The sequence below is a fragment of the Galleria mellonella genome, unplaced genomic scaffold, assembly GCF_026898425.1.
Source record: "Galleria mellonella isolate WM207_F2 unplaced genomic scaffold, CSIRO_AGI_GalMel_v1 utg171, whole genome shotgun sequence".
Lineage (NCBI taxonomy): Eukaryota > Metazoa > Arthropoda > Insecta > Lepidoptera > Pyralidae > Galleria > Galleria mellonella.
The window spans coordinates 199829-227560 of record NW_026442014.1 but is presented as its reverse complement, the minus strand read 5'-3'; the positions used below and the strand labels follow the sequence as shown (position 1 = coordinate 227560).

The 27732-nt window shown below is 35.7% G+C and overlaps 1 protein-coding gene across 5 annotated transcripts in view; it reads left to right on the top strand.

The window, feature by feature from the left end:
• The window catches only part of LOC113517735 (zwei Ig domain protein zig-8-like), a 627640-nt gene that overhangs the window by 523384 nt on the left and 76524 nt on the right, over positions 1-27732 (top strand). For 3 of the 5 annotated variants that reach the window (XM_052892942.1, XM_052892941.1, XM_052892940.1), the window contains exons 4-5: positions 21900-22110; positions 26740-26793. In XM_052892942.1, coding sequence (XP_052748902.1) covers positions 21900-22110; positions 26740-26793 — 265 coding nt within the window. The remainder of the gene's footprint in view (positions 1-21899; positions 22111-26739; positions 26794-27732) is intronic. The other 2 variants (XM_052892944.1, XM_052892943.1) reach the window with 1 other exon arrangement.

Below are 27732 nucleotides of genomic sequence, written 5' to 3'. Positions count from 1 at the left end.
CTAACAGTATACGCTGGTAGGACACCAGTGAGGGATGATAAGTGATAATGAAAAGGCAGGTAAGTTATCCCATCGTGATAAATACACCTGGAACTCAGCACGATGGCTTGCAGGAGGGACTTCGTGGAAGTTGACCTGACAGGGTGTATTGCTAGCAATGCTAGCAATAAGACCGCATTACTAACAATTCCTTCTCCCCGCGGGGCACCAGTGAGAAATAACAGCAGTGACTATGAAAGCAGGTCAGATAGTCCATCGTGAAGTTTCCAGGGTGAGCCACGTGAAGGTCGACCTAGTAGAGTATATTATTAGCAATGGGGTTGTCAGACCCCATTACTAACAATCCCTTTCTTCCCAACTTATTCATATTAAGAACATGATATTTTCTGCTAACATATATTTTTTTCACTGCTGAACATAGGTCTCCGCATAATGGGGATTTCGCCTTAGAAAGCGAGTTGGCAACCGCAGTTAGACTGAAGATGTTTTAAGAGGGACGCTGATATATATATATATATATATATATATATATATATATATATATATATATATATATATATATATATATATATATATATATATATATATATTAAAAATATAAGTCTAAAAAAAAACAGCTAGGACGACCTTAACGATACAGCACTAGCACGATAAAGTGTTAAATATACACCCTGTTTATTAGATCCTAACAAGTCATTACACTATCTAAAAAGTAATAAAAGAGTTGAAATATGAAGGTACTGGTATATTTCCCCTCGCACAGTATACGAGTATTTCACAATACGTTCTTCTAAAAGTCATAATAATTTTCTCCACAATATACCATTTGTTCATAGAGCTCTCTTATTGCTTTATGCCCCAATTCCTTCGAGGTCTATTAGTATTATTAAATCAGTCACTACGCCCCTAATGCCGCGACTTATGGCTGAAAATCGTACGGCAATTTAATATAAATCTAGAATACGCTATATATAGTAGGTACGTTGAAAATTACGATCCTTTCAAATGACGCCATTCGATACGCTCCAATACGTAGAACGAGTATATGATAGGCTTTTTCCATGTACAACACCTTCTGAGCTCACTTGATGAAGGCTGGCATAATGATTATAACAACTTATTATTTATTTAATTGCTGTCGTCTGTTTGCTTATTAACAAAGGCCTCCTCCAACTGCCTCCAATGGTCTCTATTGCTAGCAATTCTTGTCCAAACTCCACCTGCTTCAGCCCTAATGTCCTCTACCCATCTTCTATGTGGTCTTCTCTCTTCTCCTTTTTTTGTCTCTCGTGTACCAAAACATTATCATTTTACTCCATTCAACTCTCCCTCTAATTGTATGCCCTGCACATTTCCATTTAAGTTTTTTAACTGTGACTGTAACATCTTTAGTTTTTATGTGTTTTTTAATTGTGCTAGTTTTAATCCTGTCTGATAATCTTATCCCCATCATACTTCTTTCCATGGTATACTGGCGATTTTGTAGTTTTTTTTTTAAATGGAGATAATGATACACAGCTATATTATGGTGCCACTTACATCGTAATTATTTCTGTCGTTAATCGTCCATTACTAAACATAGAGCTTCCCATGGACGGCTATAAGGTAAGGTCCTAAGCCACCTGCAGTCACTGACGACCTCTGCGCAGCCTTGTATACGTTGCTTTGCGTAAATGAAGTCCCAGATTCAATTCCCGGTCGAACCAATTTTAGAAATTAACCTATATGAGTTATTGTTTTAAATTTATATGGCCTGGGTCTGACCTTATAACACAAGGTATCCTGGCTTGAAAGCCAAACTAATAAGTGTCATATAATCGATGCGATTACATGGCACTGACTCTCTGCAACAAATTTAAAGTCTGTCTATTTAAAATATTTATTTGTAAAACATAAACAGCAATCGGAAATTAAATTAATTATAAACATGTAAGATATAAGACGAAGAGAAACAACTTGGAATACATACATATTAAATTGAACGTGCAATTTTACATTAATATTTTTCGAATATTTTTTTTTTTTATTTTATACAAAAATCCACAGCTCATAAAAAAACAACTTACATGCTAAGTCTCTTATGAATACAGCCAATAACGGATTTTATTTATGCAAACAAAAATTTTGATTCCAAAGCGAGGCAGGCAAGTTAGAGTGGGTGTATGCAAGTAATATAAGCACATGTATGAAAGAAACCATATATAATAGTTAGTGTCCATAAAGTTAAGTTAATAGATATAATTATGCCTGTAGTTAATTTAATAAACAAAAAGTAAAGTACATAAATACTTAAGCAAACTATAGAGAGATCGGGGTGATCCTGTACCACCTGATGCAGGCAAAGGCAGACGTGCTTGGGGATCACCTTTGATATAGTTAGCGAATTGTTTCTAAACCAATAGACGTATCGACACTGGAAAGGTAAAATGTATTATGTATAATTTTGGAACTTGTTGAATTTTATATACTCGGATATATATATATATATAGTTGGTGACGTTTTAATCAATATAATAATTGCGGGATAAAATGACCAACCACAAAAAAAATCTTTAATTTACGCCCCAAAACTTTGTTGTTACCAATTTTTTTAAACATTTACTGTGATATCTATTATCACTTAGTTTGCCTTTTAGTTTTGTTTTTTTTTTTTCTATCTTTTATGTATTTTGGCAGTCCATCTTCGACATGATTTATCATTGACGGATCGTATACCAACTTAACTCCATTAAACACACATTTTTTTGGCTTAAGCTATGCATGTATTTCCCTATATACTCGTATTCGGAACCAATTATACTTCGCAAACGGGACACTAAGCGTAGTAGTAAATTTATGGTTTATTTACTCGGTTTTGCCTCAAATTTTTCTGTTTTCATTTGAGTTACAAGTATTTAAACACGCACTTACGAGTTTTATCTTTATTCACACGAAAAAAGCCGCAGTATACGGCTAGAGTTGCGTAGGTGACGCCGGCACGCGACAGGCACGGCGGTGACCCGTAAGAGGTCTTTATAAACCTATATTGTGTTTACTGAGGCCCGAACGGCGTGAGCGGGAATATAAATACGCCACTTACCCGCCAGGCCCGCCGCCACCTACCACCTACCATCGCCGCGCCGCCGCTCCGCCGACACCGTCCAAACTGCAAATTGTCTGATACGTAACGATATACGAAAATAGATATTTTAATATGCCAATATACTTAATATTTAAAAGCAATGACAGCCCAGTTGGACAACGCTTCACTGCGATGTTATATATATATTCTTTATTGCACTTGTAAATTACATTGTTAATGCACTTATAAATATTGTGAGCAAGGGTGGACTTATCTCTGACAGAGATCTCTAATTGCTAATAGAGGATTTTTATAAAATATCTTACGTATACATAACATACGTATTCACTAATTACCTAATAGAGTGCGCCTGATATAAAATTAGTTTTCAGATACGCATAAATACTACTTAACAGCATTTAAACAATTAAAAGAATGTTATTAATATCACCTACCCTTTGTCTTTTTCCTCAATGTCTTCTATCCGAATGTTGTCTGGAAGAGATTGCTTAGCCATAAGGCCACCTTCTGTTTCGTTCTCATTAATATTTACTGTATTTTTTTACTTGGTACAATAAATTGTAAAATAAATAAATATTAATGTATAACATATAGAAAAAAAAAATGCCAGAAAAAAATAATTACAAAAAAAACACAAAAATATATAATAAGTGTCTTATGTTAGGCAAAAGGAATTGGCTCAGCTGATGCTGCAAGTGTCCCAGTGCAATGTGTACAGCTGCACAGCGCTGGTTTACAGTCAGCCCCTCTCTTAACTAAATACAGCAACGATGCAAATGGAATAACAAATAAATAAATTACAGTTAAATACAAAATACGAGTAATACCTTATTGTATGTAATTTCGTTGTAACAATACAATGTATCATTACTCCCTCCATGTATACATCAGACCTACTTCACAACTATTAGTTTCAATCAGCCGCTGTTTAACATCTATTAGTCACGTCTGCTACGTCACGGATCCTGTGTCGTCACGTCAGATCTATGACGATGTTCCCCTGTCACCCCACCACCCCACACAGGATCTGTGGCGGGAGGGGATAGGATCGCGGAGATGGGTATGAGTTGTAATCACTGCTGAGAATGTCATGCAAATAGTTTGAAAGGGATCCAGTTATGAAGCTCAGTATTAGAAGCATATAAATGAAATGAAAACCATCCGTGAAATATGTAGTTGTAAAGGAGTCATTTCAGGAACGTACAGCGCCTGCATCCCGTCAACGTACCTACACTATATAATAATAAAACAAATCTAATATATTTTTGATTTTAATATAATTTTTCTAAAAAAATTCTTTGTTTTCTGGCACAAAATAAATTTACAAACTAAGTAGACATTTGACGAACATATTGGAAAATGCATGATATTTTCATCAACATAGATTGTAGCAATGACGTAAGATTACTTGATTGTATTGTTCATTTATAAATGCATATTAGTGCCTTGTACGATTTAATAATATTAAACTTTAGATTATATAGATAGAGCGTCGAGCCTCAAAAACGGGTCAACTTTTTGTCAGCTAATTATCAAATTACCTGACCCGTTTTTTTTTTTTTAATTTAAATATATTTTTTTATATACTTACGCACACAATTTATGATATAATTAATTAAATAATATAATATAATTTATTAAAAAGGCGCCGAATTTATAAAACAAAATATAGAAGTTATAAAGGAATCATTCATAACTATTTATCACGCAAAATTGTATGAAAAAGTTGGCCCGCTTTTCTCGAAGCAAACGTCTAATAATTAGACGTTAGATATTATAATCTAATTATTAACCGTATTAATAATATTTATTTGTTAATACGTTTAATAATTGTTTACAGTATATTTTAGTCACTGTTTTCATGAAACTAATTTCAAGTGCCTAAACCTACTTAAAATGTGACTTTGGCAGTCTGTCCATTATTCTGTCCTTTATCTTTACTAATAATAGCTAGTATTACTGGCTTGGAATCTAGAATAGTTTTAGATATTATTGACCCAACCTTATGAGAATATCTGTAATAAATTAAAAAATAATTAATTGCCATCCAATTAAAACTAAAATGTGTTAATGGTTTATTTCTCACGACGGAACTTATGTATATATCCAACTCATTTTCACTTTTTACACTAATATTGCGAATAAAAATAATTTCAATTAAATGGTATTTTATAATAAGACGCCAAAAGTGCATTTAATGTAACGTGTATATTGTTTGTATTTTAGCATGTAGCGGATAGGACGTCAGTAATCGCCCGAGGGACGGGATACAACCAACAAATCTTCGTAAGCACGACTCTAAAGTTCCACGTTTATCTCCGCATGAACGTTTTGTTTGGAAGCGATCTCGTGAAATGTTTCATGTTCGGTACCACTTACATAGATAGTCACATGGCTTTGTTATCTTTAGTTCGTGTTTCGCCCTGAATTTGAACGAATTCGAAACGGTAGGGGCTATCCAAAAGATACAAATGCTTATGACAGGCAGAATGTTTTTCATGGTCATAAATAGAATGATTAATGAAATATTTCGAAACATTTTTATTACTTGGAAATGGAATGATAACCCTGCGTGTACTATTAGTATACACTAGTGAGGCACCAGTGAGAGACGATTGAGATGAGTGACAAATTCCACAAGAACTCCGAACCTATACGACAACATAACCTTCACGAAAAGAGCATATTCCTTTTTAAAAGGCCGGCAGCACACCTGCAATGCCGTTGGTGTTGTGGGTGACCATGGGCGGCGGTAGTCACTTACCATCAGGTGAGCCGCATGCTCGTTTGCCCCCTGTGTGGTAAAAAAAAATTACCCATGATAATTTTTAGGGAATATCGCATGAAAGTCGACCATATATGATATATACTAGCAATCGAGCTTAGATACATGGCTAGCAATCAAATTTAGATCTATTGCTAAAGGTATTTGTCCATATGTACATATGCCTTTGATATGAACATAAGTGTCAACTCACATTTCACCGAGCATATTAGAATCGAATCTAGAGAGGAAGCCTTCGACGGTTACTCAGTTTAATTAATTGAAGACTTTTTGCATAGCATTTAAATAAACACAATTTAACGTTTCATGCTTCAACAACTTCGTCGATCGTAATAGAAAGATAAAACCGACATAGGAATAAATAAATAGATTGCAACATTTAATAACACAGGTTCAGAATTGACGAAGATATCGCGTAGCATATGTAAGAGAACGATCGCGATGAAAAGATATAATGATATATTAATATACAGCAGCGATAAAGTCGTGTATTCGTCGTTCAAGATTTTTCAGTGAAATAATAACCCTCTACGGGGAAACGAGATAGGTGCCTGCTTTAAACGTACAATAAATTTCCATCTAACTAGACATATTACATTCAATTACGAGTAATATGTAAAAACATATACATAAAAGAACTTCAGGCTAATTGAGTGCCTCCTTGCTTTTAAATAGAATCTAAACTCGATTTGTATTCTAACACAATGATATACCTTCCAAATATTGTCTTAGACAGAGAAATTAACTCCAACTGCCTTCCTCTCGACTTAAACTTTATTCCTCAAGCCCTTATGTAATGTCTGTAAACATTTATAATCATCTACCGCAAACATTACGAAATGAACAGAACAATAGAGTATTCATATCACAATTAAAACAACTATTAGCTAAAAAATGTTATTATGGTCGGCAACGCACGCGTAATACCTCTGGTATTGCAGGCGTTCATAGGCTACGGTAACCGCTTACCATCAGGTGGGCCGTATGCTTGTTTGCCACCTCAGTGGTATAAAAAAAAATGTTATTATGATATAGATGAATATTTAAATGATAAAATTTTAGAATAAAAAAAATAACGCATAACATATAAATATTACTGGTTTAGTTAAAAACACTAATATTGATAAGTATACTAATAAAATGATATAAAAGTATGAACAACTACATTAAATTGCATTAATTTAAAATAAAACGTATGGAAACAAAAAAAAATATTAACACCATTAAATTAACTTGGATTTTAATTAGAATTTAATTACATTGATGAAATTGAAATTGAATTATTTAATTATTAAAATCTTTATAAAAAATTTAAGGATCGACGCCCTCCCCGCTTCTAATTGCTGCGCCCGACACGATCTACAATGTACTATATCAATTACTAACATCTTTTATAATAATATTGTAGAATGCAATAAATTCAACCTTCAAGAAAAGAGCATATTCCTTTTTAAAAGGCCGGCAGCACACCTGCAATGCCGTAGGTGTTGTGGGTGACCATGGGCGGCGGTAGTCACTTACCATCAGGTGAGCCGCATGCTCGTTTGCCCCCTGTGTTGTAAAAAAAAAAAAAAAATTGAATTGAATATTATTCTTAGATTTGTCTATTCATAGCTACCTAGCTCTATATTTAAATATATACAGGACAATCAATTAGGCCCTCTTCAGTTGTACTCTCTTGATAGTCTTTTGAAATCGGTCCATTGTGTTGGTGAATTGCCTTGTGAACGTTTCCTTGTATTACCGATACGACAACATAACCTTCAAGAAAAGAGTATATTCCTTTTTAAAAGGCCGGCAGCACACCTGCAATGCCGCTGGTGTTGTGGGTGATCATGGGCGGCGGTAGTCACTTACCATCAGGTGAGCCGCATACCCGTTTGCCCCCTGTGTTGTAAAAAAAAATTTAATCTTGGTTTGTTAGACGCTTCGATTGGTTTAAAAGGAGTTATTATTTAACTCGCTGCTTCCTTTCAACCAACTTCAATAAAATGTTTGTGTTTCACAAAAAAGTAACCAACTTTAATGGTGGTAAAACTAGTTATTTTTATTTAAAAACTGACGCAGTTATGTGGTAACAAATGTAAAAAAACAACAACCGAATTAAGAACCTTTTCTGAAGTTGGTTGAAAATAAGGAGATTTTGTACAGACGAGGGAGAGTTTGTACAAAAGTCGATTGCTTGGGTACCTCTGTCCCATTCGTGTTTCAACCGTTAAGCAGTTGTGTTTGCACGACTGTGTTTCGGTTTGAAGGGTGGGATATGGCGTGAATTTACTGGGTACAGAGGAATAACACTTGAGTCCTCAGAAATGGCAACGCGTGGGGGGGTATCAAAGGGCGAAACAGTATATTCTGTTATGTCTATGGTACTGCTCATGTCTATAGGCGACGGTTACCACTTTCCATCAGGTGGGCCGTCAGCTTGTTTGCCATTCTAAGTTGTATAAAATGAAAGTTCTCTTTTCGGTTGCACTTTTTTTATGTCTGTTACCTCATAACTCCGTCAAACCGTTCGTGTGAACCGATTTGTAAAATTCTATTTTATCTGAAAGGATAAACTTATAGATTAATAGAAATTTTATCAAATTCAATAAATAAATTATAGTTTAGTTTTTAAACCATAGAACTAGATTTTTCACAACTAAAAATATTTATTGTTTTTTTCTGGAACACGATCTTCATGCGTAATAATATAATCAGTGCGTTCCAAAGGCCATATTTATATTTGCAAATGTTATTAATATGGTCAAGTTCCATTTAAACGAACTGATAAACAGCTGGTATACAGAGGCGCCTATACCTCACAACACTTCACGTTTTACTAGCGGCCCGTCCCGGCGTCACACGGATGGACATTTTTACCATTTCTTTTCTTTGCTCTGCTCCTATTGATCGTAGCGTGATGAAAAGTATACTATAACCTGCCCAGGAGTATGAAGAATAATTGTGCCAAGTTTCGTTAAAATCCGTTGAGTAGTTTTGTTTTTATAACGAACATTCAGAGAGACAGACAAAAATTTTACTGATTGCATTTTTGGCATCAGTTTCCATCACTAATCACTGCCTGATAGTTATTTTGGAAATATATTTCAGGTACAGAATTGACCTCTCTACAGATTTATTATAAGTATAGATTAGCTGTCCACTATTGAACCTAAACTTCTCCCATAACGAGGGACGTTGCTAGTAGTCGCCACGCTTGGCAGACGGGTTGGCAAGCGCAGCCAGGATTTAGAAGTATTCTAAGAGGGACGCTGCTGCCCATCCCTCGCCAGGTTTATGTTATGTTCGACAGTGGATTCAATATAATTTAATGTTTTTTTTTATTTTGTAAAATCATACATAATTTCAGATAAATGTTATTTTGCGATATTGCAATATCATCATATTGTGGAGTAACGGGGCAGTTGCCAATTACTATTATTATAATGTATTGAAGCAACTTGGGTAGCTGTGTACACTTCGCATCAACGTCAATCTTAACAATGATATATCAGAATCCCGTGTCACGATGTTCGTTCACGTTAATCTACGACTTAATGCTCAACTAAAACAGCTTCAAGCGATTTTCATGAAACTTATTAAATTTTCTTTTTAAAAGTCTCCAGCAGTACACCTGCACTGCCTTTGGTTTTGCGAGTGATCATGGGCGACGGTAGTCACTTACCATCAGGTGAGCGGCATACTCGCTTGCTCATTGTATTACAAAAAAAAAGGAAATTTTGTAAATATATATTATTTGCTTCAATTTAAGAGATAGGCTGTCTGTAAGATATGGCCCAGTGAAAAGAATTCCTTTTGTAGGTACAATAGGTAGGTTTCTTCAAAATATAGATGTACTTGTAAAAAACTGTACTTGAAAAATATAGATCATTTTAATCTGTAGTTTATGCTACAGTATTTCACTTGAATTTTCTAATTATCGATGTATATTTTTATGTTTTTGATGCAATAAAGGCTTAAATGAATAGTTTTAATGCTAATAAGAAAAAATGTGCTCGGTAGATGGCGATAGAGAGCAAAATGTCTTTTACCGGGTCAGTTATTAATACCTAATATAAAATCTAAATACTAGAAAAAGAAACGTACCTGCTCAAAGATATCTATCGCCGATAACTAGATTAATCTCAACTGTCTAAAATTGACCGTCTATACTTATTGGTTACATTGATATGGCCGTTTATTTACATTTTTTCATAACATTCCAAAAAGTAGGTGTGTTTGTAAATTCAAGAATATTGCAAATTCAATTCGCCGACTACAATCCGACTGGATTTCGTTTTTCCCTTTCATTCCTTCCGCTCATATTTAATACGAGTATAATGTATCCAGAAAAGACGTACGCTTTTCAAACTAAAAGAAATTTAAATAAAAGCCTTCCATGCATGAAAGCAGTTCACTTCATATATTAATGTATAAAAATAATTTTATACAATTATTAAATTCTGTACACGTGTACCTGTACATTGTACAGTTTTTAACATGTTATATTAAATTAATTCTGTATAACTACTTGCTATTATATACGAGAGATTTAGAATAAGAATTCTCTGAAATTGCAGCTTATTTTGAAAAGAAATTGAGTTTGTAACCGAAGAAGAGTTTTATCTCTAAGGCTAATGGAAAAATAAACTATATCTGACGTCGAGTTTTAGAAGCGCATGTAGTTCTTAATTATAATCCTACTAGAATTTTATTATTATTACTATTTTGTATTGTGACTAACTTTTTGTAACAATAGGATAAATTTATTAACCCGGTCAGGTTAAAAAGTAGCCTATATACTTTTTTTATGCGACTTAGAATTGCAAACAAGCTAAATGGCAAGACAGCCTACCTGATGGAAAGTGGTAACGTTGGGGGGAAAGGGATTGTTAGTAATAAAGACTGAGAACCCTATTGCTAGCAATATACCCAACCAGGTCGACCTCCTCGCGGTTCTCCCTGGAAACTATCATGATTAATTCCTGATGAATTCACCATGATGGGCTAACTGGCCTGTTTTCATTCTCGTCTATCACCCTTCACTGGTGCTCCGCCAGCGTATCCCGTTAGCGCAGGCGGGGTTACCATGCCATTTTGACCCATCAAAAAAAAATGGATGATAATGGAATGGTTTTTTTCCCATTCAGATTTGAATGCGCGTACCCTGCGGTCAGTCTATCAAGAACATGCTATGACTCAGCTCATTTACTTTAGTTTTGCCACAGCACCGTGACATTTAATACTTTGATTGTACACGTATTTTTATACGTAGCATGACTAAGCACTCTCCGTATCGTATAGTATGTCATTGTTATTCAGCGTAGGACAAACAAGATAACACAGTGTTACTACTTTTATGAACAAAACATGATAAAAGTATTTCATAACAATCCAGTACTTCAACATCATCATATCATTCTACCAGAGGGAGACTGTACAAAAGACGTTTGCTTGGGTACCTCTGTCCCATTCGTGTTTCTACCGTGAAGCAGTTGTGTTTGCATGGCTGTGTTTCGGTTTGAAGGGTGGGATATATCGTGAAGATTACAGGATACAGAGGAATAACACCTGAGTCCTCAGGAATGACAACGCATGGGGGGTATCATGAGTGAAACAGTATACTCTGTTATGTCCATGGTACTGCTCATGTCTATAGGCGACGGTTACCACTTTCCATCAGGTGGGCCGTCAGCTTGTTTGCCATTCTAAGTTGTATAAAAAAAAAGTGATACTGATAGGACGACAGATATGCTAACTGATGTTTTCTTTTCAAATCCTAGCAGACTACCGTTAAATTATAGAAGAGAATTGATTAATGACATCGATAATTTTAATATATTAATACACTTAGACCCTGTAAGCACCCATTCACGAGTATAATAGAAGATTCGGCAAGAATTGGCTATAAAAAAAAATCAATATAAATACTTCACAATAGAAAATTCAACCCGTAACGGGACGGAAATAAATCATTTGGGGAAACCATTCAATCCGCCGGAGGACGATGTCTAATGCTTAAATGAAAACATTCTGCCTTCGATTTCATAGCTGGTTGGAGAACAATGCGCGGCTTTATTGCCGATGACCTGCCGCCGGCGGTGACAATAGCCGGGACAAAGCGGCACGGACGCTCCCGTCATACTCGGCGACGCGGCCACCAACAACTAATAGCGTTGCTTCGCTCCTTCATTGTGCCGTGTGCTAGAATGTTCGCTAGGTGCTGCTATTTAGTCAAGTATTCCAATATGACCATTTTATATACAGTTAGAGATTGGTTCGACTATATATGTTCGCTTTAGGTCCCGGCATAGAATGGACCACCCCTTCCTTTCCTGTGGGTGTCATAAGAGGCAACTAAGGGAACTTAATGGTCGAAAAATGGATAGCTGCCTTTAAAAATATCTGTAAAAACCTAACTGCGGTTGCCAACCTGCCTGCCAAGCGTGGCAACTACTAGCAAAACTCCCCTTATGGGGAAGAGTTATGTTCAATAGTGGACAGTTAAGGGCTGAAATAATAATAATAATATGTTTTCTCTATGATACATCATATCTCCATTTGACCATCGGTCGGGCCGTATATTTGTCACCTGCTATTGTAGTACGTAAAAAAAATCTTTTTTTAATGACTAGGGTTTAACCCCGTATTCGTTTCAATTTTATCACAATGTCCAGTATATTGGCCAATTATGAACATATTTTGATCATTTTTTTCACCGTCCATAAAGTTTACTCTCTTGTCTGTCCCATATTTATTAATAACTAACTAGCTGTTGTCCGTGACTTTGCACGTATAATGTTTTTTTAATGGGTTATAATGGAATAGTAACTCCGCCCGCGCTGTCAGTATACTCGTACACCGGCGGGCCGCCAGTAAAGGATGATAGGTGAGGATGAAGTAGGTCAGTTAGCCCACAGTGACGAATTCAACAAGAATTGTTCACGATGTTTTCCAGAGGGAACCACGTGGCGATCGACCTAATAGGGCATATTGCTAGCAATGGGGCTGTCAAAATTCGTTGCCAACAATCCCTCTCCCCTCGCACGCGTGATGTTGGGTTTGCTCTTATTGAGATTTTCAAAAAAATCTTTTTTTAGCTTATGTATTTTATAATATAAACATAGCTTGCTTACATTATAAAATAAACATAGTTACACTATGTTCCAAATGTCAACTTTTTAGACTTAGTATATTTGTGTTGATAGTCAGTCAGGACAAACGATTTTATTAATGTAGATAAATGATAAATTGTAGAATTGTCTTCGATTATTAAACGTCTAATTAAGTATAAATACAAGCACTAATTAGTTGTAATGATTATTTTTATTTTTTCGATAACGACATCGAGCGTCCGTAGCCTGCATAATTAACTAATTTATATAATAACAAACATAATTTAAATCATCAATTTCACATTTCAATGTCTCTGTCTTATCGTGGGTACCAGATAACTTTGAGAGATAAAAAGTATTTGCTCGGTTGCTAAACATTTATTTATTTATTTGCATAATTATTTATTTATAGCAAAGTAACAGAATACAAATACATTTATAAAATAAATTTTATAATAAATACAGCATCGAATTTGTACTCCAATAACTACTTTACATTATATTCAATATTTTATACATTAAAAGAATAGCGACTATAAACTAAATAAATTGACAGTTTTAACATAACATTGCTAGGATTGTTGCAAGATATCAAGCTCCTTACATACATTGTTATAACTTCTACACATGCGGATAATTGGATATCATAATATGTCCGTAATCATACCAGAGGGAGACTTTGTACAAAAGTCGATAGCTTGGGTACCTCTGTCCCATTCGTGTTTCAACCGTGAAGCAGTTGTGTTTGCATAGCTGTGTTTCGGTTTGAAGGGTGGGATATGGCGTGAATTTACTGGGTACAGAGGAATAACACCTGAGTCCTCAGGAATGGCAACGCATGGGGGGTATCATGGGCGAAACAGTATACTCTGTTATGTCCATGGTACTGCTCATGTCTATAGGCGACGGTTACCACTTTCCATCAGGTAAGCCGTTAGCTTGTTTGCCATTCTAAGTTGTATAAAAAAAAATCATACCGTCGTCATAAGATGGTAAACAGTGAAATCACTAAAACAAGTGTAAATTATTGGCACAATAACAAGGCGGCCGCGCAATAACATTATGCAAACACAAATGTCCGTCGCGGCGTAAAATCGAATTTGAATAAAAGTCAATATCCTTTCTTCACAAAATTAAAATCAAGGGTCCTACGATCCCATCTCGGGCCCTACCGCACTTTCGGCAGGCCGCAAAATCAGCGGTTGAAAAATCCAAATGCCAAATAAGAGACTAATGCGTTTCTGATATCCCAAAGGTTGACTGCTAGAGAATGTTGCCTTTTGATCTTTATTGATCAAATAACAATCATCATCATCATCTTCCTACCTTTATCCTAATTATTATTTAGAATCGACATAATATGTTTTACTCATTCAGTCTTCTCTAATGATCAGGTGACAATATAGTATTTAAATAAATTAATAAAACTTGCTAACAAATTGTTAAACTAATCGCTGTATCTTTTGTTCAAGTGCAATAAAGAATATATAGGTATATAAGTGTTTGTATAGGCAGATCGTTCTCTCAATTGTAATGTATTGTTATGTATTCGTTTTGAGAAAATTTGAACAGTCACAAACAAATCTATGGCTTTTAAGACATTTCTTAATTGTTTTATCTTGTCCATTTATTATTGTACCTTTCTTTCGATATGTCCCATTTTTTCACCCTACAAACCACTCACATAACTACACCAAAAATCTCTATATCTTTTTTTTTGTTCCAATATATAAGTTTTGTATTAGGTTACATTAAATTTAAATCAAAATGTTTTTTTGAAAATGAAATTGGTGTAAAACTTGTAAATTTGCAGCTTTAGTTCAATAGATATTTTGAAAAAAGTTCGACAATATTTTTCAATAAACAACAAGAATATGAAGACTACATCAGTTTCACATTGAATATTATTAAAAATCATTTTCCATACGAGGATACGTTTTGTAAGCTTCTCTTACCTATTGTTTCAAGTGAACACTTGAGACATAAGATTGTATCTAATAATGTAACTTGGCAAGAAAAGAGGCAACTATTTTCATCAGTTCTTCGACCTTTGTTATCTCTCGGAAAATCCTCGAAACTCGAGCTACTTATTCCACTGATTAACTTTCTCGTTCAATTTCAAAACAATACACCCGGCTTCCCAGACGTCCCCCACCACGATATCGTATACCATACGATGTATAAAACTATCTTACATACGAGTATAATACGTCACTACATATTGTTTTGTTACAAAAACTATTCTTATGTCGCGTGTAAATATTCATGCATGCGTAAAATTAGTTTATATTTTCTTTAAAAGCTTGCTAAATCATTAGTAAAAATCTTCATGTATGATAAGTCGTCAAATGTTACGGCGATCGTTGTGCAAGCGAACAATCTCCAAAATAGCGTCTTAAAAAATATGAAATCATCAAAAACTCGAAGAATTTAATTGCGTTTTAAAAAACCGACTTCAATTGTGGCAAAACCGGTTATTTTGTTTTAAAAACTGAACTACTGAACCGAACTGAACTGATAACATTTCTATGAGATCAATCTATCTAAACAAGTATATTTTATCAGAAAAGAAATTATCAATAAGAAAATAATAAAAAATCAGTCTATTTAATTAAATACCTTGTAATTTTATTTTATTATATAAATTTCGATGACAGCAGTACACAGTAAAACCACAAGATTTGTATTATTTGTTCCGTTTGTAACATAAAATTATATCTTGTACTCAATATGTAAGTAATACTCCACTGTGTGAATACCACCTACAGATAATAATTTTTGGTCCGTTCTATCTAGAACTAATAATATTATTAATATGGTCTATTCCAAATGATTAGTGCGGCCTACAGTCTGACCTTTGACCGCCATATTATCTATTTATAAATCTATAAGTTCGTCTCCCATCTAATAATCCATTTTCTCAACATTTACGAACAATGTCAACATAAATAAAACTTTTACACAAATATACAACACGTTACAAAAAAAATCTGTAGCATTCAAGTCCAGTGTATAGAATGAAATCAGTTTCAAGTATGAAATCCGCCGACTGTGCGGCCCGGCGCGTATCAAGCCGCAGTGATCCCGCGTGATCCGGAACTCGCGGACGGGGCCGACCCGGGACTTAGCAAAACAAGCCCCGCTTACTTACATAAAACTTGCCCTCTCGACCCCCGCGCTCGAGACTTCTCGCCCCGACGCCGGACTGACTTCACTCTTTTATAGTATACTCCGAACCCAAAGAAAGGTCGGAAGGTCGATTGAAAGCCATGTCCATACCTAAATTAATTTATTTAATCGTACTACACGGACGAATGATACGTTGGACCACTCCATCGTGTGATTTCAGAATGTTTTCATACGGTGTATCCGTAGCTTGTTTCCTGAAATGAAAACCACAACGTTATCGTAGCGACTCGATCAGTGAAATACTAGTAACACATTTTCACGTCCTTGAATAATGCCAATTCTAAAGTCGTTAAACTTTATTCAAAGACTTCCAAGCCTGTATGTTAATAAAGTAATACTGAACTATTTATCAGACAAAAGCTTAAAAGTAGATAGATAGATACTCTTTATTGTTCCCTCCAAAAGATTACAATAGTAAACTTATTATAAATATAAACAACTACAAGAAATAATCACAATGAGAAAACAATAGGCGACCTTGTCGCTAACAGCGATCTCTTCCAGGCAACCTTTGGATGGAGAGGAGTAATTATAAACAATTTGGTGGGAGGCACGATGAAAAATTCTGTTAGTTCTAAAATATGGAGACGCGATACATATAAAGTATGTAAAGTACTTTTTACAAAATAAATATATTTTTCTCAAACATGCTTAGAAATGTGAGCATTATTTTGAAAGTCTTCTTAGAGATAAATCAAAACTGCCGTACTGGTCAGATACACGCGGGCAGCGGCCGGCAAAAGTTGTATGAAAATCCATATCTGTCGTGTTTTGCGGCCAGATAAATTACTATGTAAACTCATATCTGGCCTGTAATTAAAAAATTGAATGACCTTTTACTTCGAAACATGGCTACCAAGGAGGTAACTAACAAAAGGTTTTATTAAAATTTCGAACTGGCTTGCAAATAGAAAGCTGTTTATTGAAAAAAAAAAACAAACGAGCATTATGGCGCGTGAAAAATTATTATTGTTCGTTATTCGTCATTGAACTTAAAAAGTAAAATTGTGTTTTTGATTTCCGCGCATTGTTTGAGAAAAGTACTATACAAGCCTTGGCCACAACTAGACATTGATGGACTCACGTATGTGTGCTTCGGCTACGCCTCGGCCCACATTTGCACGTTTGTCCATCAATGCCTCAGTTGCTGGCCGCTGCAATAATGTACTATTAAACACATAATTTTAAATAGAAAAAATTGATAATGGCTCTAGCTAATATAGCTAATAGCTTAGTCTATATACACGAAAATAACATTTATATAAGTATTAGATGTATTAATTATTAATAAACTGAACTAACGACGTGTGCAAATGCTATATGAATTATAAATTGCGACTTTACGAATATTTTCGGCGACACCCGCAACTTGTGGCGTTACAATAAATATTTAAAACCTTATCGCCAAATCTGGTAATAGTAAACCACAGATTGCTCGTTACCCTGAAATAGCAACACACGAGGAGCACGGGGGGTACCATGAGTGTCACAGTGATTCTGCGAATCTTCCATCAGAGGGAGCGTCAGCTTCTTTGCCATTCAAAGTTGCATAAAATAAATAAGTGATAACGAAATAATAACAGAAAAATTGTTTCCCACAAAAAAAAATCTTTTTTATTATACCACTAAGAATAGCAAACAAGCTGACGGCCCACCTGATGGAAAGTGGTAACCGTCGCCTATAGACATGAGTAGTACTATGGACATAACAGAGTATACTGTTTCGCCCATGATACCCCCTATGCGTTGCCATTCCTGAGGACTCAGGTGTTATTCCTCTGTACCCTGTAAATTCACGCCATATCCCACACTTCAAACCGAAACACAACCATGCAAACACAACTGCTTTACGGTTGAAACACGAATGGGACTGAGGTACCCAAGCAAACTACTTTTGTACAAAGTCTCCCTCTGGAAAATTGTGACCAAATCAATTATTTTGATATAAAATCTAAACTACTAAACCGATTTTAATAAAATTTATAAGTATATCCTTTCAGATAAGAAAAATATGCAACCGAATTGAGAATTTGCTTCTTTTGGAAGTCGGTTCATAAGACTCGTAATGCCAAGCGAAGTGGTGTAAAGTTACAAAGCGATATTAATCCTTAAGAAAAGCATTTATATGGTTTATATTACATATTACACATGTGTCGAGTAGCATTATTAACACTTGAACTGATAAACTGCTTAGCGAAGACACGAAGAGGACCCGGTTCGGAAGTATTTGCCGCCCACGCCGGGTATAAATACCGGCAACATTGTTTTGTTTGCGCCAGTTCTCCCGCATTACGCCACAGTACTCCCTCCCTCCATTTGCTGTCGCGGTATGGTGATATACCGCCCATTAGAAGCCTCCAATTTTTATCTAAACTATGTTGTTTGTGCCACATAAAATGACAAATAATAAACACTCGTCTGACAAATGTACGACCTTGTAAACAATGTTATGTGATTTTATAATAAGTCCAATTAGATATATTTGTACACTAACTGTATCCCGCGATTTTACTCGTGTGAGTAAGTACATAAAGTATGAGCTCACTTGAGATATATAGGGAGAACCGCGAGGAGGTCGACCTGGTTGGGTATATTGCTAGCAATGGGATTCTCAGTCTCCATTACTAACAATCCCTTTCCACCCATAAATTTGACATTGATTTTAAACCCACTACCAGCCCAAATACGTTATAGGGGGGATTCCCCCTAGAAACTATCATGGTTAATTCCTGATGAATTCGTTATGATGGGCTAACTGGCCTGTTTTCATTCTCATCTATCACCCTTCACTGGTGCTCCGTCAGCGTATCCCGTTACGACGGGGTTACCATACCATTTTCACCCAACAAAAAAAAATACGTAATAGTAGCAGTGTAATGACCAATATTTCAGACTGTTCAAAGATCACCCTTGGCAACTGGACTTTAATTGAACTTAGCCACTTATTTATTATTGCTGATAATAACGTTTTGTATATACCAATTGACATACGGGTCAACACGATGACTCGTATCGTGGTACATACCTATACCACAGATAATAAATATAATCAACTACCATTATCCATTGTAAAATGTATGTACAGTTTATTTGCAATTTATAAGACATAACATAGTGTAATGTAACACAAAATATAGTGGCTATAAAGATCGACGTGAGGCAGTAATATTTTAAAAGTGTATAGGGCAAGACTATAAGATGATCATTAACCCAAAATGGAGTTTGTATTCCCCGGTGCATACTCCATTAGGCTTGGCGGCACCGTTCAATATTACATCGTCCTTCCTCTTCTTGTCCCGGGACAATGTCACTATCTTATTTTCTTACTTCCCATTTTGAGACATCGTGCAGAAACGCGTCTCGCGACAATTTGTAATCAGACTATTGGTGTACGAGTTGGGAATATTAAGCACAATAAGTATGGTCAAAAGATATTGAAATACGATGAAGGTGATACAGACATATTTTTTGATGGGTGAAAATGGTATGGTAACCCCGCCTGCGCTAACGGGATACGCTGGCAGAGCACCAGTGAAGGGTGATAGATGAGAATGAAAACAGGTCAGTTAGCCCATCATGATGAATTCATCAGGAATTAACCATGATATTTTCCAGAGAGAATCGCGAGGAGGTCGACCTGTTTGGGTATATTGCTAGCAATGGGATTATCAGTCTCCATTACTAACAATCCCTTTCCCCCCTCTATCGTCGTATTATACCTATATATTCAGGTATCAGATATATACTTTATCTTGTCATTTAAAGTTACCAAATTATTGTAACTGAAGATTCATCGATTATTTATTCTAAAGACTTATTTAAATTTGATGCCTTTTTATAACCATTCTAAGATGTGAATATTTAATATAATAATACAAGTAATAGGGAAAAAATATGTTTCTCTTTTATGTATTTTTTTTATATGTAATGCAAATAAATTATCTATCTATCTATCTAATTCTGGCAATATACACTAAATTGAATTTATGTCTTCCGTGATAATTTTAAATATCCTTGATTCTACGATATATACAGAGCTAACTATACAAATATCTAGTTTTATTTGTATTAATACATCACAGTAAGCGTTGTTTAAAATCAATTGTGCCCGACATACTCGCAATTTCCTTTGACAAGTAAACATTTACTAATATCGCTGTTACCTGCGTACCTGATACGAGGCGACTGTACACAACTAGTACGAAGGATGCTCACTACTGTTACTGTTCAAACTCTGAAACGTTATCAGCCGTATTACATAACAAAGGCTCAACATCGTAGAGGGAAGCCAAACTTTCCAGCGGCAAGCAAACGAGTCGTGACCCAAAAAACAACTCGAAAAACACAACCGTTAATTAAATACTCCGCAAGCCACAAACGCGAAAACTCGTGTTTACCAAGACAAAAAAGCATAAACAAAAACTGTTTAAACTTTGCGGTGCGAGCTAACAAGACGCGGGGCCTTTAGTGAGCCAGAACTCCATGTAGGTAGCGGTTAATAAAACGAACGAGTAATAAAGCGCTGGCAATTTTCATAGAGATGGCTGATTTGCATGCCAATGGGAGCTGTGCCTAAAACAACCGCCGCCAATATTAATGCCAAAAAAATACTTCAAACGAGCGCGCGCAGCCCTTTGAACTCCGCTCCAGTAGTCCTTGAGGCAACCGCGTTCACCCACTTCCCCGTAACAGCGTTGAGGGCTTTTCAAACCTATTGAAAATTAGGTACCGGGAAAAATAACACATTGTTATAAAACTCCAGCCACCCAGCTGCCAGCGTAATATAAGGATAATGATGGCCACCACTTCACTGCCCACCGTACTGTGCATGCCTATAAGAACAATGTTCTATATCTTTTATATGTAACATTATTACTATTAGATATATACAAAATTAAAATGTATGTATATTTTTTTTTGATCGGTGAAAGTGGTATGGTAACCCCGCCTGCGCTAACGGGATACGCTGGCGGAGCACCAGTGAAGGGTGATAGATGAGAATGAAAACAGGCCCGTTAGGCTATTATGATGAATTCCTTAGGAATTAACTATGATAGTTTCCAGGGGGAACCGCGAGGAGGTCGACCTGGTTGGGTATATTGCTATTAATGGGATTCTCAGTCTCCATTACTAACAATCCCTTTCCCCCCAATGTATGCATATTAAAGAAACAAAGATATACCCGTATTAAACTGTCTGTGAAAGAACTCGTATTTTAGATGTGTTTTTTTCATGTAACTTAGAATGGCAAACAAACTGTAATTTCATTACTATATCCACACTTCAAACTGAAACATAACCATACAAGTACAGCTGCTACACGGCCCCACAAAGTTCTACACCCTTCTACATTGCTCGCCAGTATTACCTATTGGTATATGCTGGCGGGGCACCAGTAAATGTTATAAGGTGAAGATGAAACCAGGTTGATTGATGACGAATTCAACAAGTATTATTTTCCCTTTACCCCTCAAAGTTCCGTACCAAGTGTGCCTTTGTTAATCGATCATGCACGGGTTTTTTAATCACCATCTAATTTTAGACATAGTACTTTTAAATAAATACCCATACTCGTAATGTTAGCAGTAATTTAAAAGAGTAACTGTTGAGTTCTCAACACATAACAATATTCCCAATCCGGCAGTAGATTTATAAAAAAATATATTTGAAAATGCTTTTAATCAAGTCTATTTGGATCAAGAAGATTTGAATTCGGAATTTGAATGTGATCGTTGTTTTGCAGGTGTCATGGATCCGTCACCGCGACCTGCACATCCTGACGGTGGGCGGGTACACGTACACGTCCGACCAGCGGTTCCAGGCGACGCACTCGCCGCAGACGGACGACTGGACGCTGCACATCAAGTGGGCGCAGCAGCGCGACGCCGGCGTCTACGAGTGCCAGGTCTCCACGCAGCCAGTGCGCTCCTTCTTCGTCACGCTGCATGTAGTAGGTCAGTCCGCTTACATCTTTATATATATATCTCTCGATGAGGATGTCACATACGTTAAATTTTATTTCAACTAATTGAAAAGATAACAAAGTTTTGGAATGAAAATTATTAATCGCTTTTTTTTTTGTATTACTATTGGTCACAGCTAACTGTCGTATAATCGGAACAATTATTCTTTTGTTTACATTTTCATTAAATTCTATTGAAACAGGGTATACCATAGTTATATTTTGTCTTGCAAATGCTTTACCAAAATTGCGATTCAATATCGCACATTATCATGGCTAATCTAAGTAATTCAATCGACGTAAGACTTGTGGAAGAACAGGAAATAATGTGGATATTGATTCAATGTAGCTATCTCTATACACACACAAAGGTGGACTTTGTATTCGTCTTTGCACATTTGTTGATATTACAAATGAAGAAATAAATTTGCATTTTTTATTTATTCTTTTCTAAAGATCAACAAAGGCTGTTTTATAATCCGTAGACAGATTATCCTCATCGCGTGCTTAATTCGTACTGTACTCTAGTACTTCAGTTACAACTTCAATGATCCAGAAAATACATATTGCGATCCTTTGATAGCGCTTCCCGTGTGTTAGTATTGTAACCTTCGGGCTAAAATTACTTCAAATGCCTAAATTCATCCATGTAAGGGATTGCCCTCAGGACTCTGCCTTACATATGATAAAGCTTTGATATACCAAATACATACTCGTAATCTAAAGCAGATCACTTCGAAAATAAACTATTGATTGGTTGTACAGGAACGTGTATCCATTTGGATATACATACAGCACTCTTGATAAAAGATTGAATAAAAAATACTAATATAAAGAAAAACAGTGTCTATTGAATGAACCAATCGCATCAATTAAACACGATTGCGTCCTGCGGTTTGCGAAACAGCACGTGCCGGACAGACGTCGCGATGGACAGACGGGCGCAAAGACAGTGTTTAGCGATAGCCCGCACCGACCACGTTGACGTAACAATATTTACCTTCCATTCCATCCCGCATTTCAGCGATGAGAGCGGCGCGGGGTGAACAATTCCGGCAAATGGCAACTCGAAAATGCGATGCGGAATCGGCACCGAACCATTGTCACGGAACATTTTAACATATTTATTGGAGCGGATGGGCGTGCTTTGAATTAATCGGGTGGCTCGCACACCCAAAACAGCAATTTGTTGTAAATCCAGAGATAAAAGCGGATGGCGTCCGCTCCGCTCCGCGCCCGCCGCCGCCGGCCGCCGCATCTCGCCCGCACTCGCCCGCAATCGAATTCATCACGGGCCCGATTGTGTTTGTCTAAATAAACGGACCGAACGCGTATACGGGCTTATTGTAACCGATAGCAAAATATTACCGTTCCGATGATACGATAACAATATCGTCGTCCAAACGGGCCCCAGGAAGCCGGCGCGTAATATCATTGGCGACCACTTGCTGAAAGAATACGAATGTTTCGGTAGTTCGCCAGCTCTCGGGTAATGCAATTCTCGTTGCGTCCGTTCAGCTGGAGGCGTACGGCTCAGTTGGACGGGCGCCAGCATTTTACAAATTGAGATCGTTTCATATCAATTCAACCCATTATAATTTATCGTCTGAATAACAAAATATTGTAATGGTAGCAATAAATTGCGAATACTAGTTACGTGCAGTATATTTTAAAGCAGCACGCGTGTATACAATAATGCGACAATTTGTTTGCGTCGTGTACCCCATCCCGCTTATAGCTCCCATTACATAAATTATTTCCTCACTAGATGGCGATGGCGTCTAATGTTGATAACTGTACTCTATATACTTAATACCTGTATATACACAAAACAGAATAACTATATACATATTACATATAGAACATCTAAAATATAACCTATACTTTTACAGAAACAAAATCAAACACGCCTCAAGCTTTAACCTTGTAATTTGTTTTACAAAAAAAAAAAACAGCATCTTCAATCATAATAAAATTTATTTCATACCACCCAACTCCGTATCGAACACAAAAAGAAATAGCGATTTAGAAATACCGAATATACTGCGCGACATAATAAAAAAAACATATCAACGAATTGAGTGCTATGCCCTTTTAGGAGTTGCTTAAAATATTACATTCATACAAATGTTATTTCTGCTCATACTATAGAAACGTACGCGGTATGCCCATAATTCTGGTTAATGCTCAAATTACATCCGATATATATAATAGACTTCCTAGAACATATTATTCCAAATTAATTCCTTTCACCATCAAAGAAAATCTCGAGCTATAAGAACCAATGAATATGTTAATCAAGAAACTAAGGAGTGGATTCCATTATTTACATAGTTCAACAATTCAAATTAGAAATTATCATTTCAAATAACATAAAGGCGGCGCTGTCTGGCGGCGTACCGGGCGCAATGGTTCTGTTATTGTTGGAATTACGACTGTCAACACAATTACAATGTACTCGTATCTGGCACTTGCAATTGGACAGTATGTTCCATAATTGTTTTTATCTCTAGCTGTTTATATTATTTGCTAGTAAACCAGAAGATATGTGGTGCTGGAGAAGGATGGAGAAAATTAGCTGGAGGGATCGAATTAGCAATGAGGAGGTCCTGCTTAGGGTTAAGGAAAAAAGACAAATTATTAGGACTATCGAGGGCAGAAGGGGAAAAATGTTACGACACTTGATACGACACGACAAACTTATGAACATTATAATAGAAGGTAAGATAGAAGGAAGGAGGGGGAGAGGGAGACCGAGACATAGTTACATCAGGCAGATCAAGGAACGAGTTGGTGTCGTGTCGTATCAAGAGGTGAAGAGACTCGCTGAAAATCGTAGTGAGTGGCAAGAGCTCCACCGACAAGAGCGCAGCTCTTAAATAGGATAAGCTAAGTAAACCAGAATAGTATTCATTTATCAATCTTATTGGCAATATAAGCCATATCAATAGATAGTCATTGAATCTATACATACCAGTAAATCTGTAGAGGTCGAATGTCTGTACATAGAAAGAAACGCTAAAAACCGAATCAGAAGGATGTCAAAAGAGAAATAGATTGTTTCAATTTTTTTGTTTCTATGTTTGTCTGCTTATCTCTGCAACTGTTGGACCGATTTAATTACAATTTTGCACAGTGATGCCTTACATCTCCGTTCACCATTTTAATAATTTTAAATACTTTTAATCACGGAAAATTAAAGAGTTCCCGTGGGATAGTTAAAAAACTACAGCAACTTATATAACTTAGTACACAATCTACTTAAGTAAAGTCATTTTAACTTAAGGCAAAGAGCGAGCACGACACGTCTTTTGTTAATTTTGGTCCAGTATTCCCAAACATAATAAATCAGTAGGTGCATACACCGATACATAACTAAACAAGATTAACAAATACCACGCAGACAACGTCGCGGGCAACAGCTAGTTAGAAATATCATTTTTCCATGAAAATATTCTTAATTTATGCTTATATTACGTTTTTAATAAATACTATAATAATTCTTACATAAAAGTTATAATTTTTACGAGAATTGTGAAAACTGATTCAGTCTTAATGGCGTAATCGTGAAACATACTGGTAAAAAATTCAAACGAATCGATAACCTCCTGCCTATCAAAAGATAGCCGTTTAAAAATATAATTAATAAGCCGTGCCATTCCAGAACAATTTTTATCAAAGGCCTTATCTATGAGATGACCTATACAATAACGAATTTTATTTGTTTATTTATTTAAACAAACTACAGCGCTTTATAAAAAAAAAAAAAAAACAAAAATATTTATAATAGGTTTTTTTTTATACAACTTAGAATGGCAAACAAGCTGACCACCCACCTGATGAAAAGTGGTAACCGTCGCCTATAGACATGAGCAGTACCATGGACATAACAGAGTATACTGTTGCACCCATGATACCTCCCATGCGTTGCCATTCCTGAGGACTCAGGTGTTATTCCTGTGTACCCAGTAAATTCACGCCATTACCCACCGTTCAAACCGAAACACAGCCATGCAAACACAGCTGCTTCACGATTGAAACACGAATGGGACAGAGGTACCCAAGCAATCGACTTTTGTACAAAGTCTTCCTCTGGTATAACAGTATCAATTCAAATCAAATTGTAAATATTCAAATCCTTAAATTCATTTGGAATTTTATTATACATATGAACGCACATAGTAAGGCAGTTTCTTTTATATTTGTCTGATCTTGGTATTTCTGTTAGTACAAGTCTATCAGGATCTCTTTTTAATCTGCAGTTTATATCCTTCCAACATAATACAAATGTTAACTATGTTAATAAATTACATATAACATTACATATGTTTTATGTATGTGAGGTATTTTTTAAGATTAGGGTATGATGAGGCTAACATATCCTTATAGGATAAAAGTTTCTAAATAAAAAAGATAAAAAAATTACATATAAGCAACTGAACCGAATTTTGATATTCAACTAGAATATAACCTATGTAAATAACAAATAAAATACTGCTATTAACGTAAGCGAGCAAAACTACAGGTTATAACTAGTTTTGGTGTAAATCCAAGCTTGTTTACCATTGAGTCAATTGTATGCATAGATAATAATATGGATAATATAATGGTGTTCGTGCAGATTGCGACGAGATCTACCAGCGAATGTTCGCCGACGACGACCCGCTGAACATTAGTGAGTTTTGTCGCGTGCCATCGTTTGTTTATGAAACTAACAGCTTTATAACATCCGTACCGTCGCCGGCGCCCCGGTTTACTGGTTGTTTTTATTGCTACAATTTCTCACTAACAGTTTTGCCGTGTGACAATTTGTGAAATGTTTTGGATGTGTTGTTTTGCTAACCTTATAAAGTAATGTATCAAAGCGTTTCAGCTGGCTTGTATTTGTAACTACTTCGAAACCGTGTTATGGAGTGAGAACTGTCTTATGTCTTATGTTATTGAAATGTAAAATTTAAGGTCATCAATTAGGTTCTTGTTCATTATTTTGCCTTATTGCCTTTTGGTAGATAAATAAGGATTAACTTCGCCCGTAAACTAATTATTCAACAGAATTGCTTTTAGTCTTGATGGAAAATATTTCTTTCCAAAGAATATTTCTGTTCATTTAGTAGTTAAGTAAATTGAAATTATTTGCTTTTATATAGCGACTATTATTTGAGCTTCTAAAAATATTTCTTCTTAATAATTCTTGAAGTGGATTGATATTAAGCCATTAAGTTTTTATGCAATGAGGTTAATAGTCAATTATACGGTCCGCCTGATGGTAAGCGGTCATTGTAGCAAACAATTGCTTGCAATACCAGAGACATCACTCAAACTTTACCGACCCTGTCAACATCAAGGTCTTCAGTTATGAAATATGACTATCACTGCCATATTATGCAGTAACATAAATGTGCATGTTTAAATGTGTGTAATTAAAGTTTATTTTTTAACAGTTTTATCTAGTTCGCTTATTCTACATTATGCGATATCGATTGAATATTCTTCAGAACTCTTTCTTCACATACTTAGATAAATTAAAATAATTAGCATTCTTTCAAGTAAGTGTTCAAATGCTCACTTAAATGTATTCTTCTTGTTCGAAAAACAAATTGTTTTAACACTAATT